The sequence below is a fragment of the Hoplias malabaricus genome, chromosome 11 (assembly GCF_029633855.1).
Source record: "Hoplias malabaricus isolate fHopMal1 chromosome 11, fHopMal1.hap1, whole genome shotgun sequence".
Taxonomy (NCBI): Eukaryota; Metazoa; Chordata; class Actinopteri; order Characiformes; family Erythrinidae; genus Hoplias; species Hoplias malabaricus.
In genome coordinates, this window is record NC_089810.1 from 9898159 (window position 1) to 9912566 (window position 14408).

General features: G+C 48.0%; 1 protein-coding gene across 2 annotated transcripts in view; it reads left to right on the forward strand.

The window, feature by feature from the left end:
- Nucleotides 1-14368, forward strand: part of cftr (CF transmembrane conductance regulator) — a 35967-nt gene extending 21599 nt beyond the window's left edge. For both annotated transcript variants that reach the window (XM_066685129.1, XM_066685130.1), the window contains exons 15-27: nucleotides 97-228; nucleotides 2824-2861; nucleotides 3147-3427; nucleotides 3527-3606; nucleotides 3761-3911; nucleotides 6570-6797; nucleotides 7252-7352; nucleotides 8617-8850; nucleotides 11724-11879; nucleotides 11968-12057; nucleotides 12408-12580; nucleotides 12673-12778; nucleotides 13993-14368. In XM_066685129.1, coding sequence (XP_066541226.1) covers nucleotides 97-228; nucleotides 2824-2861; nucleotides 3147-3427; nucleotides 3527-3606; nucleotides 3761-3911; nucleotides 6570-6797; nucleotides 7252-7352; nucleotides 8617-8850; nucleotides 11724-11879; nucleotides 11968-12057; nucleotides 12408-12580; nucleotides 12673-12778; nucleotides 13993-14205 — 1983 coding nt within the window. In that variant the 3' untranslated portion in view covers nucleotides 14206-14368. The remainder of the gene's footprint in view (nucleotides 1-96; nucleotides 229-2823; nucleotides 2862-3146; nucleotides 3428-3526; nucleotides 3607-3760; nucleotides 3912-6569; nucleotides 6798-7251; nucleotides 7353-8616; nucleotides 8851-11723; nucleotides 11880-11967; nucleotides 12058-12407; nucleotides 12581-12672; nucleotides 12779-13992) is intronic.
- The last annotated feature ends 40 nt before the right edge of the window (nucleotides 14369-14408 follow it).

Below are 14408 nucleotides of genomic sequence, written 5' to 3' on the forward strand. Positions count from 1 at the left end.
TCTCTCCTGTACCAGTTATGTGAATGTGAACATGATGATTTGTGGTTGCTTGTTTTTTTGTGAACAACATGCACTTAATGCTTTTTTGTTTTGCAGGCGTGTTTTGCAGATGAACAAATGGAGAACATCTTTGAAACCACAAAATGGAACACATATGTCCGATACGTGTCCACCAACAAAAGTCTCATTTATGTTATGATTTTCATCCTTGTCATCTACGCTGCTGAGGTACTGAGACTACTGATTTTTTATTCTTGATAGTGTAGTGTTGCAGTCACATGGCTCCAGGTTTGTTTCCTCTGGGTGACTGTCTGTGAGGAGTGTGGTGTGTTCTCCCTGTGTCTGCGTGGGTTTCCTCCGGGTGACTGTCTGTGAAGAGTGTGGTGTGTTCTCTCTGTGTCTGCGTGGGTTTCCTTCGGGTGACTGTCTGTGAGGAGTGTGGTGTGTTCTCCCTGTGTCTGCGTGGGTTTCCTCCGGGTGACTTTCTGTGAGGAGTGTAGTGTGTTCTTCCTGTGTCTGCTTGGGTACCTCCGGGTGACTGTCTGTGAGGAGTGTGGTGTGTTCTCCCTGTGTCTGCGTGGGTTTCCTCCGGGTGACTGTCTGTGAGGAGTGTGGTGTGTTCTCTCTGTCTCTGCGTGGGTTTCCTCCGGGTGACTTTCTGTGAGGAGTGTAGTGTGTTCTCCCTGTGTCTGCGTGGGTTTCCTCCGGGTTACTGTCTGTAAGGAGTGTGGTGTGTTCTCCCTGTGTCTGCGTGGGTTTCCTCTGGGTGACTGTCTGTGAGGAGTGTGGTGTGTTCTCCCTGTGTCTGCGTGGGTTTCCTCCGGGTGACTGTCTGTGAGGAGTGTAGTGTGTTCTTCCTGTGTCTGCGTGGGTACCTCCGGGTGACTGTCTTTGAGGTGTGTGGTGTGTTCTCCCTGTGTCTGCGTGGGTTTCCTCTGGGTGACTGTCTGTGAGGAGTGTGGTGCGTTCTCCCTGTGTCTGCGTGGGTTTCCTCCGGGTGACTGTCTGTGAGGAGTGTAGTGTGTTCTCCCTGTGTCTGCGTGGGTACCTCCGGGTGACTGTCTTTGAGGTGTGTGGTGTGTTCTCCCTGTGTCTGCATGGGTTTCCTCTGGGTGACTGTCTGTGAGGAGTGTGGTGCGTTCTCCCTGTGTCTGCGTGGGTTTCCTCCGGGTGACTGTCTGTGAGGTGTGTGGTGTGTTCTTCCTGTGTCTGCGTGGGTACCTCCGGGTGACTGTCTTTGAGGTGTGTGGTGTGTTCTCCCTGTGTCTGCATGGGTTTCCTCTGGGTGACTGTCTGTGAGGAGTGTGGTGTGTTCTCCCTGTGTCTGCGTGGGTTTCCTCCGGGTGACTTTCTGTGAGGAGTGTAGTGTGTTCTTCCTGTGTCTGCTTGGGTACCTCCGGGTGACTGTCTGTGAGGAGTGTGGTGTGTTCTCCCTGTGTCTGCGTGGGTTTCCTCCGGGTGACTGTCTGTGAGGAGTGTGGTGTGTTCTCTCTGTCTCTGCGTGGGTTTCCTCCGGGTGACTTTCTGTGAGGAGTGTAGTGTGTTCTCCCTGTGTCTGCGTGGGTTTCCTCCGGGTTACTGTCTGTAAGGAGTGTGGTGTGTTCTCCCTGTGTCTGCGTGGGTTTCCTCTGGGTGACTGTCTGTGAGGAGTGTGGTGTGTTCTCCCTGTGTCTGCGTGGGTTTCCTCCGGGTGACTGTCTGTGAGGAGTGTAGTGTGTTCTTCCTGTGTCTGCGTGGGTACCTCCGGGTGACTGTCTTTGAGGTGTGTGGTGTGTTCTCCCTGTGTCTGCGTGGGTTTCCTCTGGGTGACTGTCTGTGAGGAGTGTGGTGCGTTCTCCCTGTGTCTGCGTGGGTTTCCTCCGGGTGATTGTCTGTGAGGAGTGTAGTGTGTTCTCCCTGTGTCTGCGTGGGTACCTCCGGGTGACTGTCTGTGAGGAGTGTAGTGTGTTCTTCCTGTGTCTGCGTGGGTACCTCCGGGTGACTGTCTTTGAGGTGTGTGGTGTGTTCTCCCTGTGTCTGCATGGGTTTCCTCTGGGTGACTGTCTGTGAGGAGTGTGGTGCGTTCTCCCTGTGTCTGCGTGGGTTTCCTCCGGGTGACTGTCTGTGAGGTGTGTGGTGTGTTCTCCCTGTGTCTGCATGGGTTTCCTCTGGGTGACTGTCTGTGAGGAGTGTGGTGTGTTCTTCCTGTGTCTGCGTGGGTACCTCCGGGTGACTGTCTTTGAGGTGTGTGGTGTGTTCTCCCTGTGTCTGCATGGGTTTCCTCTGGGTGACTGTCTGTGAGGAGTGTGGTGTGTTCTCCCTGTGTCTGCGTGGGTTTCCTCCGGGTGCTCCAGTTTCCTCCCACAGTCCTAAAACACACGTCGGTAGGTGGATTGATGGCTCATAAGTGTCTGTAGGTGTGAGTGTGTGAGTAAATGTGTATGTGTGTTGTCCTGTGAAGGACTGGCGCCCCCTCCAGGGTGTATTCCTGCCTTGCGCCCAATGATTCCAGGTAGGTTCAGGACCCACCGCGACCCTGAACTGGATATGAATAACATTATATAACAGTTGTAATTAGTTATGATGGCGTATGCAGTATTAAAAAATACCAGCATGAAAATTTGCGGGGAATGTATTTAAAAAAGAATAATAATCAAACAAGTACAAAATACTAGTGAGAATGGTTAACTATGTCAAGCTAAGTTTGTCAGTGGCTCTAACAGGAAAAGTCCTAACAAAATACATGTCAGTGCTTTCACAAATGTATAATCACTTGGTTTAAGATGTCAGGAATGCATTTTTTTGTAATCAGTCTTTGCTGAGTCTTATCCTGTGTGTTTGCAGGTGGCTGGATCTGTTGTTGGGATTTTCTTAATAACTGAGTAAGTATTTATACTTCAGCAAGTCATATAAGTAATTATTATATAAAGAGTTATGTTCTTATCATAGAGTGTCATACCACATTTTTCTACAAGAGCAGGCGTGTCTTTCTCAAGACGTAGCTGACCACATTTCTGCAGACACTGACATATTCCCTCTTCTGACACTCTGCAAAGAACACACCAGGACTTTGCTCATTAGATGTGTTTAATGAGATAGAACCCTAAACTCTGCAGTGCTGTTGTACATTCTCCAAATTCATTTTAAATGATATGTTTCTACCACAGTGAAATCTGGAAGGATGAGTATCAGTCGTTTAAACTGAACCTCACCAAACAAGTCAATATATCCCTGGAAAGCTCAGAGTACTCTAACAGCATCCGTCCCACAAGCAGCTACTACATCTTCTACATCTACGTGGCCACATCAGAGAGCATCTTGGCGCTGGGCTTTTTCCGGGGGCTTCCACTGGTCCACACTATGATCACCGTCTCCAAGAAGCTTCATCAGAAAATGTTGAGCTCTGTGCTAAGGGCACCTATGTCCGTCCTAAACACCATGAAGACAGGTCAGAATGGAGTCTCAAAGGAAAACAGAGCAGAACTGTGCCTATTGTTGTATTGTTATATTTTTATTTCTCTAATGTGTCCTGTTCTCGTTTTTGTAGGTTCTATTATGAATAGGTTCACTAAGGACATGGCCACTATAGACGACATGTTGCCTCTCCTAATGTTTGACCTTGTCCAGGTTAGTAACTACTTTAATTAGCTCTTTTTGAGCGCGCTGCATTTTAGAGAGTGGGTTTGGGACAATGACAGGATCTGGCAACCCACATGAGGAGCTACCCATCCTGCCTCCATTTTAGGCTCCCTGCATTAACCTGTTGGTTTATCCCGTACAGCTGACCCTGGTGGTGACTGGATGTATTCTGGTGGTGTCCATCATGCGGCCATACATATTCCTCGCAGCTACCCCCTTGGCTCTCATCTTCATTGTGATGAGGAAATACTTCTTGAGGACAGGTCAGCAGCTGAAGCAAATGGAGACAGAAGGTGAGATTAAGGGGGGATTGTTAATGTGCATGTAAATGTTCAGTAAAGTGTCCCTGTCACTGCACCAGGCATCGGGATCCACACAGACCACAGGGGTGACTGTCTGTGAGGAGTAGGTGTGTTCTCCCTGTGTCTGCGTGGGTTTCCTCCGGGTGAGTGTCTGTGAGCTGTGTGGTGTGTTCTCTCTGTGTCCGCCTGGGTTTCCTCCGGGTGCTCCGGTTTCCTCCCACAGTCCAAAAACACACGTTGGTAGGTGGATTGGCGACTCAAAAGTGTCCGTAGGTGTGAATGTGTGAGTGTGTTTGTTGCCCTGTGAAGGACTGGCGCCCCCTCCAGGGTGTATTCCCGCCTTTCGCCCAATGATTCCAGGTAGGCTCTGGACCCACCGCGACCCTGAACTGGATAAGGGTTACAGATCCTGGATGGATGGATGGATGGCTGTTGGAATATAAAAACGGACCAGTTTCAGTTTGAACACAGTTAGTATAGCGCCTTGTTCAGTGGAGGGTCTGTAGGCGTGTGTCTGGATGTTCTCAACGGGAAAAAATGTGAAAAACGAAAAACAGGTTGATTTGCAGTATTTTGATGAAATTCCTGAGCTGTGTTGCTTGCGTGAGCAACGGTGGTGGCGTCTATGTGACTTCATATTCGAGACCGGACACGCGGCGGTTGGGGACAAAGTGAGGATCAGGAAGAGTCCTAAGAATGAGTGGCGCATGCCAGCAGAGGTCAGAGAGGAGGCAGGAGGGTAAACCTAGAGCTCACAGACGGAGAGGTGAGCCTCTGACTGCACGCTGCACAAGCTGGCGTGTGACTCCTCTCGGACGAGGCGGCCAGTTTGACAGAATCCCTGGCAGGAGGTCAGCGGCATGGCAGAAAACAGGAGAAGAGGAGAGGATGAATGAGTCAAGCTGGAGGAGATGGGATATTCCAGAGGAAGCAGTTTGGGCGTAGGGCAGTATTTGACCTCTCTATTCGTCTGCGGCTCCTCGTGTGCCCGAGCTGGGCAGTAACCCCATCGCGGTCAGTCTGTCCAGGGTCATGTGGGGAGCAACAAAGATTTTCCGCACTGTAAACACACAGCGAGTGTGGTTTTGGAAAGAATACCCGGCCTGGGATTTCCTCCTGACGGTGCTGACATCATTCCCTCACTGAGGCAGCACTTTTACCGGGGGAGATTGCAGCAAACTGGCAAGCCATGTCAGCCCTAGGTTTGAGGGGCAGGAGGAGGCTGGCCGTGTTTGTGAAAGAGCGTTAGGGATGTTGACGTGCTCTGATGAATGTCAAGAATGTGACGATGAATGTACGGTCGGGGAACGGTGTACGTTACACACTGTGCTTTCATAAACATGTGGGTGAGGGCGGGCTGTTGGGCAGTAGGTGCTTGAAAGCAAAAGGACAGAGGACGAACTTTTATTTCTTCCTTCCTTTTTCCTGGCTTCCTCTGCGGTGGGACCAGGTGGGATGGGTTGTAGAAAATAAATGAGAAGTGTTGGGCCCAAAGGTCAATAGTTCAGGATGCTCGCTCTTCTCAGTTCCACTTTGTCCAGTGCATGGGTCACTGTAGCCCTCATGATTGAGACTCCATGTCTGGACAGATGAAAGGAGGCTGTCTGCACCATTAAAACAATATTGTTTGATCCTCAGTATTTATGTGACCAAGTGTCTGGCCTTAAAACATTAATTTGAGGATCTGGAGCCTATCAACCCACACACTGTGAAACAAGACCCCCCCAGTTAGCTTTTTATGGGCTGCCTAAGTCTGAAAACATGGAATAAAACTAGCCATTCTGATTCTGTGCTGCTTCTTATGTAGAGTGTGGAGACTATAGGATTGTCTTATTTTGCCTTTCTTTTAAAGGACCAGTAAAGAAGGGCAACCTTTCAGAAACAAGATTTTATAAAAAGTCACAGTAACAAATTGTTTAATAATGAAATTTGGAGGGCGGCACGGTGGCGCAGCAGGTAGTGTCACAGTCACACAGGGTTCGATTCCCGCTCCGGGTGACTGCCTGTGAGGAGTGTGGTGTGTTCTCCCTGTGTCTGCGTGGGTTTCCTCTGGGTGACTGTCTGTGAGGAGTGTGGTGTGTTCTCCCTGTGTCTGTGTGGGTTTCCTCCGGGTGCTCCGGTTTCCTCCCACAGTCCAAAAACACATGTTGGTAGGTGGATTGGCGACTCAAAAGTGTCCGTAGGTGTGTGAGTGAATGTGTGTGTGTGTGTGTGTGTGTTGCCCTGTGAAGGACTGGCGCCCCCTCCAGGGTGTATTCCCGCCTTGCGCCCAATGAATCCAGGTAGGCTCTAGACCCACCGCGACCCTGAACTGGATAAGGGTTACAGATAATGAATGAACACACACACACACTAATGATTAGGGGTGCTCAGCGGAAAGCAGATGTGGGTTTGTCACCTTTCTCAAGGGCACTTCAGCCATGGCTGTTGAGGGAGGAGAAGGTGCTGTTCCTTCACTCCACTGCCCCCATTTCTCCAGCCCATCTTTTGAATCGAACCGGCAGCATTTTGGTCTCAAACTGTTAGGCCATGGCTGCCATCTTCTAAAGCACAAATGTAGTGTAAGGCTATTTAATCTTGTCTGAATAAACATCTCGCCTTTAAAACTTATGAACATGGCATAATCTTTTCTCTGTTCTCTCCATTCAGCTCGGAGTCCCATCTTCTCCCATCTCATCATCTCCCTGAAGGGCCTGTGGACGATCCGGGCCTTTGACCGACAGGCGTATTTCGAAACCCTTTTCCATAAAGTCCTCAACACTCACACGTCCGTTTGGTTCCTCTACCTCTCCACTCTGCGCTGGTTCCTCTTCCGTGCTGACATCATCTATGTGTTCTTCTTCACGGTGGCCGCCTGGATTGCTGTTGGAACCAACCGTAAGATCTCTCTTTCTCTCACGTTCCACTTCTAAATCTGAATCTAAAACAGGCTGCTTACAGGATGCACAGTGCACTTTATCTGCCATGAGGCCTTTACACCCCCCCCCCCCTTCGCAATGAACTTACCATGAACTCCTGAACCTTTTCCACATGGTGAGGATTGGTAGGAGCAGAGTAGGGGAGGTTGCTGAGGCTGTGGCGAGGGAGCAGATGCTACTGTTTGGCTGTTTATATTAGAAGTTTTCTCACGTAACAGAAAAGCCTTGTGGGTCTGAAAAGCCACTGAACACTTGGTTTGGCAGGTTTCACAGACAATTGATTTCTTTGAGAGTTAATTGCTAGCAGTACTTGGAAAAATGCTTTGAAGAGATATTTGAGGTCATTGCATGGACCGTTGTTCTTAATGTTTATGCATGTGTGTGTGTGTGTGTGTGTGTGTGTTATTCCACAGAGGATAAACAGGGGGAGATTGGTATCATTGTAGCCCTGGCAATGCTCATTCTGGGCACCTTCCAGTGGTGTGTCGTCACCAGTATTGCTGTGGATGGAATGGTACATGGTCTTCTTTTTCTCTCTTTCACCCATTACAAACATGCACACACCACAAACACACACACACTCTCATTCATTCATTAGCTTCGAGTAAGATTTATGGGGTGGTTAAGATGAGAGCATTTCATCATTGTAGTATTGTTCTTCACAAAGGCAGCGAGGTTAGTACTGATTACCTGAAACGATGCTACACTATAGAAGCCCATACACCTACAGCTGTTCTCCTAAACTGGCACTGGGTCCAATCAAATAATCAAAAATAATGACTTACATCTTAATATTATCAAAGATTTTCTACAAATTACATTTAACCACAAAAAGCCAGAGCCACAAATCTAGTCATTTTACAGAGGAAGGTAACTGTAGTGTGAGGAGCACTGCCCAAGGACTCTTACTGGGATAGCGTAGTGGACTTACCCAGAGAGGGAACCGAATAGTTTCTGATTCAGGAAACAATTCAGAAAACAGTGACACATTCATTGAAACTAACCTAAATATTAAAGATGAATGGTGTATTGTGAAACCTGTTTAAACACTGCCCACTGTTTGTAGCCTTTCATTCCTGCCGTTGCCGGTGAAGTCATGACCCAACCTTTTTTGGTGGGGGTTCTGTAATGTTCTGTTCTGTGACGGTGGAGTAGAGAGTGTATGTGCAGGCTGTTGACACTCCTAAGCCTTTGTCTTCATTCTTCACACCCGTCTTGTCCATGCCTTGACGGGCCTTATCTCGGTGCAGAACATCAAGTTCTCCCACATCTCGCCAGAAGAGTTGGGGGATTTTGTCATAGATATGCTAACAGAGCGGCTGCCTGTACACACTCTTCCACACGGACATTCACTCTCAAATGTAATCATATTCAAACACACACACAGGCTCACTTTGTACTGTAGACATCAGTGCAACTCTTTGTATATTATGCCCTGCCGAGTTAAATATCTAACAACGCAGTTAAATATCTCTCTGTAACTACGCATTCGATTTTATTTACCGTTAATAATTGGTTGGTTGAAATGTTTGAAATTACGTGACGTGACTTTAGCCTCCATGTTGTAAACCTTATGAACCAATCATAAAGCTGAGTTGCTTCTTACTACTGTGGCCACTAAAGCTGCAGGGAAGGCGCCTTGTGCAAAGTGAGCCTTCAGCACACACTCAGGCCCCGAGGTGAAGCATCATTTGGAAAGCAAACAAACCCATTTGTAGGAGGCACATTTAGGTGATGTCTTGAGTCGATTACATCATTGCTCTTCTCCTCACCTCCAGATGCGTTCTGTGGAGCGCGTCTTCAAGTTCATTGACCTGCCGTCGGAGGAGCCCAAACCCCGAGTGGACCAGAGAAAAGCCACAGACCTGGTCTTCGAGAACCCAGACGCTAAGAACGAGGACGCTTGGCCCAGCCGTGGTCAGATGGACGTGCAGAATTTAACAGCCAAATACACAGAGGCAGGGCACACCGTGCTCAAGAACCTCTCCTTCACTGTGGAGGGTGGACAGAAGGTAAGGATCGGTGTAGTTCTGAAACCTAAATTTCACATAGGGGTCAGTGGTGAAAGGTAATATTGGGCACTGCACATGTCTTTTATACACAATAGGTCCAAACATTTGTACCTCTATTCATTCATTCATTATCTGTAAACCATTATCCAGCTCAGGGTCGTGGTGGGTCCAGAGCCTACCTGGAATCATTGGGCGCAAGGCGGAAATACACCCTGGAGGGGGCGCCAGTCCTTCACAGGGCAATTTTAACCTCTATATTATAATTATTAATGTCATCTTCTGTGAGGTGCAGCCAAGGTGCCAACAGTTGATCAACTGCACAAACACAGCTTCTCTAACTTGAAAAGAAGAGCATGAAATGGAATGCTCTGGAGCAGCTGGACATGAGCTAAAGGCGCTTAATGCCAAGTGTCTACTAGAGGAGTATAAAGACCCAAGCATATATGCACTGAAGGACTGAAACTGCTCTCTGGAGTAAAGAGCAATATTCAGAACCTTCAGAATGAGCTGCGGTGGAGCTCATCATCCAAATGAACCATCAGCCAATCCTCATGTGGCTAAGTGCAATCATATAATCACAGAAATATTCCATAATCTAATCAAAAGCTGTTTCATTCCAGAAGAAATATTGGATGAGCAGGTGTCCTCCGTCTTGTGGCCAGTGTTTAGTTTTCATGCTCTCAGTAAACAGCTGAAATACAGTTAGGGTTTGAATAACTGAAGAAATGAAGAGGGTTCTGAGTGGCAGAACAGAGCTGTGACTGAGAGACTATGAGAAGACTGGGGAACAGTGGGAGAGCTGGCTGTGAAAGCTTCTTCAGGGAAATGCAGGGTAGAAATGGTGATTTATCAGGCATTAGACAGAGGTATTAAAACTGTGGGGCCATAAAATGATTTTTATTTCCCTATTCCCTCATGTTTTTCATATTTTTTCCCAATGAATAAAATAATTGGAGTTTAGGGGCCAGTGGACCCCAGATGAGGAGAGAAAGTGCCCCACCCCCACCCTGAATTGGGGTGTGTTCTGTTCTTATATGTCATTATTTTTCAATGTATTTTATTTTTAGACAGTTAATAATTAACAATAACAGTGATGGACAAACTGGGTGACATGGCCTGATTTTGATAAGTGTTAGTGGTAGTTTAGGGGGCTCATGAAAAAAAAAAAACTGGCAAGGGCAGCCTCCAGAGGAAAAACTATGAATATCTCTGGTTCAGGAGGAGGAAGAGCTGCAGTCAACGTCCTTCTCCCAAACCTCTGTTATTTCATAACTCCATTATGTGATGTTTTCCACTGGTGAGACCTGATATGAGTGCATGCCTGGCTGATAGTGTTATAAATACACGCTCCTGGGATGGCAGTGCTACGTTAGCCTTTAGCTCTTTAGCTAGCATCTTCCTCTAACTGAATTTGCTGATGGAACATCCACAGAAGGTAACAGTGCCCAGCAAACATACAGCTCACTCTGTCACAAGCCTGAACTGAAGGACTCCTCCTGTCTGACAAAAAATACCCTTGATGCCTATAGCATTAATGCCCTTATAGGATACATTAGAAAACTGATCATTCATTCATTTCATTCATTATCTGTAACCGCTTATCCAGTTCAGGGTCGCAGTGGGTCCAGAGCCTACCTGGAATCATTGGGCGCAAGGCGGGAATACACCCTGGAGGGGGCGCCAGTCCTTCACAGGGCAACACACACACACACACCTACGGACACTTTTGAGTCGCCATCCCACCTACCAACGTGTGTTTTTGGACTGTGGGAGGAAACCGGAGCACCCAGAGGAAACCCACGCAGACACAGGGAGAACACACCACACTCCTCACAGACAGTCACCCGGAGGAAACCCACGCAGACACAGGGAGAACACACCACACTCCTCACAGACAGTCACCTGGAGGAAACCCACGCAGACACACGGAGAACACACCACACTCCTCACAGACAGTCACCCGGAGGAAACCCACGCAGACACAGGGAGAACACACCACACTCCTCACAGACAGTCACCCGGAGGAAACCCACGCAGACACAGGGAGAACACACCACACTCCTCACAGACAGTCACCTGGAGGAAACCCACACAGACACAGGGAGAACACACCACACTCCTCACAGACAGTCACCTGGAGGAAACCCACACAGACACAGGGAGAACACACCACTCCTCACAGACAGTCACCTGGAGGAAACCCACACAGACACAGGGAGAACACACCACACTCCTCACAGACAGTCACCTGGAGGAAACCCACACAGACACAGGGAGAACACACCACTCCTCACAGTCAGTCACCTGGAGGAAACCCACACAGACACAGGGAGAACACACCAGTCCTCACAGACAGTCACCTGGAGGAAACCCACGCAGACACAGGGAGAACACACCACACTCCTCACAGACAGTCATCCGGAGCGGGAATCGAACCCACAGTGTGACTGCGACACTACCTGCTGCGCCACCGTGCCGCCCAAAACTGATCATAATAATAATAAAAAAAAACAATAATAACACTCCCCCTCATTTTAGTAGACATAAACATATTTACTTCTTGTGAACTTCGTCTTGTTTTTAAAGCAGGGCAATGAAACAAGTTGTCACTACTTATTTTTGTTTGCCATTTTTCATAAAACCAAGTCGTCGTACGGTGGCCTGGCGGCTGGGCCTCTGCTGCAGTTTAGCAGAGTGTGTTCTCCCCGAGTCAACCCTAGCCACTCCAACTGAGCTCTGTTCCCCAAGCCTGAGTGAATAGGGAGGGTAGTGTCAGGAAGGGCATCTGGCGTACAATCTGTCCTGTGTCTGGTGGAGATAAATCTACAGAGCTAATGACCTGATTGAAACCATATTATGTGCTTTTCCTTTAGGTGGGTATACTGGGAAGAACAGGCTCTGGGAAGAGCACACTATTCAGCGCACTCCTGCGACTCACCTACATGGACGGAGACATGGGCATCGATGGCGTCTCCTTCAGCAACGTGCCCCTGCAGAGATGGCGCAAGGCCTTTGGCGTGGTGCCTCAGGTACGTCCACACCTTCAGATGACACACTTTCTTAAATTTGCTTAGATGTTTTCATCCACCCTTCATTTCTACTCCTCTCTGCCTACAGAAAGTTTTCATCTTTACCGGAACGTTCCGCATGAACATGGACCCCTATGGATGCCATAGTGACGAGGAGCTGTGGAGCGTTGCTGAGGAGGTGAGTCTCATTATAGGAGGACTCTGACAGGCTGGGAGTGCATGTGGGTTATTTCCTTCATTACAATCCTGGAATGCTCTAGACATAAGTTTGAAGACCACTGGGTTGGGCTCTTTGACTCTATTGCAGTCCTGTACTTGTTAGCAACGTTAGCTTCACCGCTTTAGATCTAAAATAAAGTAAAATTCTTAGAGCATGTGTGTCCTGGATGAAATGTTGCATTAAGCCCACAGCAGTTTAGCCCCGCCCACTCATGCTGAAGTCACAAGGTGCATTTCTTTTGCCTATACCAGTCTGTAATAAAGAGGTCAGGAGGTTGCCACAGTGACTGTTGACTGGTGTCTCCGCAGGTGGGTCTGAAGTCCGTAATCGAGCAGTTTCCCGATAAGCTGGACTTTCAGCTGGAGTATGGGGGTCACGTGCTGAGCTACGGCCACAAGCAGCTGATGTGTCTGGCCCGGTCCATTCTCAGCAGAGCTCGCATCCTGCTGCTGGATGAACCCAGCGCTCACCTCGACCCACTGTACGTATACACACCCTGTAAAGAGCGCTGGCTAGCGTATGTTCTCTGTGGTGGGTGAAATGAGGATAACTGTGGACTGTGTTGGATTACAGCACTGCGAAGGTACTGAAGAAGATGCTGAGGCAGTCCTTCTCTACCTGCACCATCTTACTGTGTGAGCACAAGGTGGAACCACTGCTGGAGTGTCAGAGCTTCCTGGTAAAATTCATTTTATCATGATTATTATTATTGGTTCAGAGATGAATCTGTCAAAACTTTTGTCTCCTAACACAACCTCTAACAGGATATTAACCAGGCCGAGTCAGAGGTGTTTTTTCCACTGGGGCTTCGTAAACACATCACATCAGTTTAGAGCACAAACAGACTGGAGAGCAGCAAATGACGAGGAAATATCTTCTGAATTTGATTAAAAAAATAAATGTCTTTTGATTACAGTCGCGTACATCACCTTTAACACAGAAAAGCACTGAATGTGATGCTCTGCAGCACCAGTACATGAGCTTAAGTGTGTAAAGTCTCCTCCGCACTGTGCAGCAGCAGCAGAACTGCCTTCTTTAGAGTAATGGTGCTCCACGGAATACCTCTGTGATGAGTGGAATTTGTGATATTCAGACCTAACATTTAAAAAACTAAAAAAATCAAAACTTATCTGAGTAGATGCGCCTTAGTTTACGATGGTGCGGCACGGTGGCACAACAGGTCACACATCTCCAGCGCCCTGGGGTTGTGGGTTTGAGCCCTGCTACTGTTTCCTCACATGATCCAAAAAAACGTGTTAGTAGGTGGATTGACAACTCAAAAATGTCCATAGGTGTGAGTGTGTGTCGCCCTGTGAAGGACTGGCGCCCCCGGGTGTATTCCCACCTTGCGCCCAATGATTCCAGGTAGGCTCTGGACCCACCGCGACCCTGAACTGGATAAGGGTTACAGATGATGAATGAATGAATCATTTACGATGGGGTTACATCCCAATAAACCTATTGTATTGTTATCGTATTGCAAAGCACATTTTTATTGGGAAAATGTTTACTTAATAATACACTTTCTACCCAGTGTGTGTGTGTGTGTGTTATTGGATTCCCATTTTGGAGTTGAAATATCGTAAACTGATCCATCATAACCTGAGGATCATCTGTACCGTTTCCTGATGTTTAGAGGCTGTTATTGAAGAAAAGGCTTCAGATGCTTTTTTTAAATCTATTAACATGATAACGAAGCATTAAGGACATTAAACTGTTCACTAATAAAGACAAGCAAGTGTATATGAATAGGAAATGTGCATCGGTCGTCTGGCCAGTCCCTGATCCGTTGATAAGGCTAATACTAGCACAGCTAATCAGTTTACTGCATCTGTATTAATGTAATACTACAGCCTGGATTTGACCTGTTTGACCTGTGTCCTTTTGTTGTAGATGATGGAGCAGGGCCAAGTGAAGGCCTACGAGTCCATCCAGAAACTCCTGAATGAGACCAGTCATCTGAAACAGGCCATAAGTCCGGCCGAGCGCCTCAAGCTCTTCCCCCGCCGTAACTCCAGTATGCGAGTCCCTCAGCCCAAGCTCAGCTCCGTCACACTGACCCTGCAGGAGGAGGCCGAGGACGAGATCCAGGACACTCGCCTCTGACTCGACCTCCAGGAGCTCTCAGGGGCAAAGCCCAGCTCACATTTCTGAAGGAGAACTCATGAACTGGATTAAGACCATGGTACAATGGACATCTCAGACATTTTTATATATGCAGTTAGTTATTTACCTACGGTACTCAAGGACTTCCAGAGGAGGACACAGTGGAATGAGCGGACGCTGTTAAAACCAAGTCCTTCCTCTGT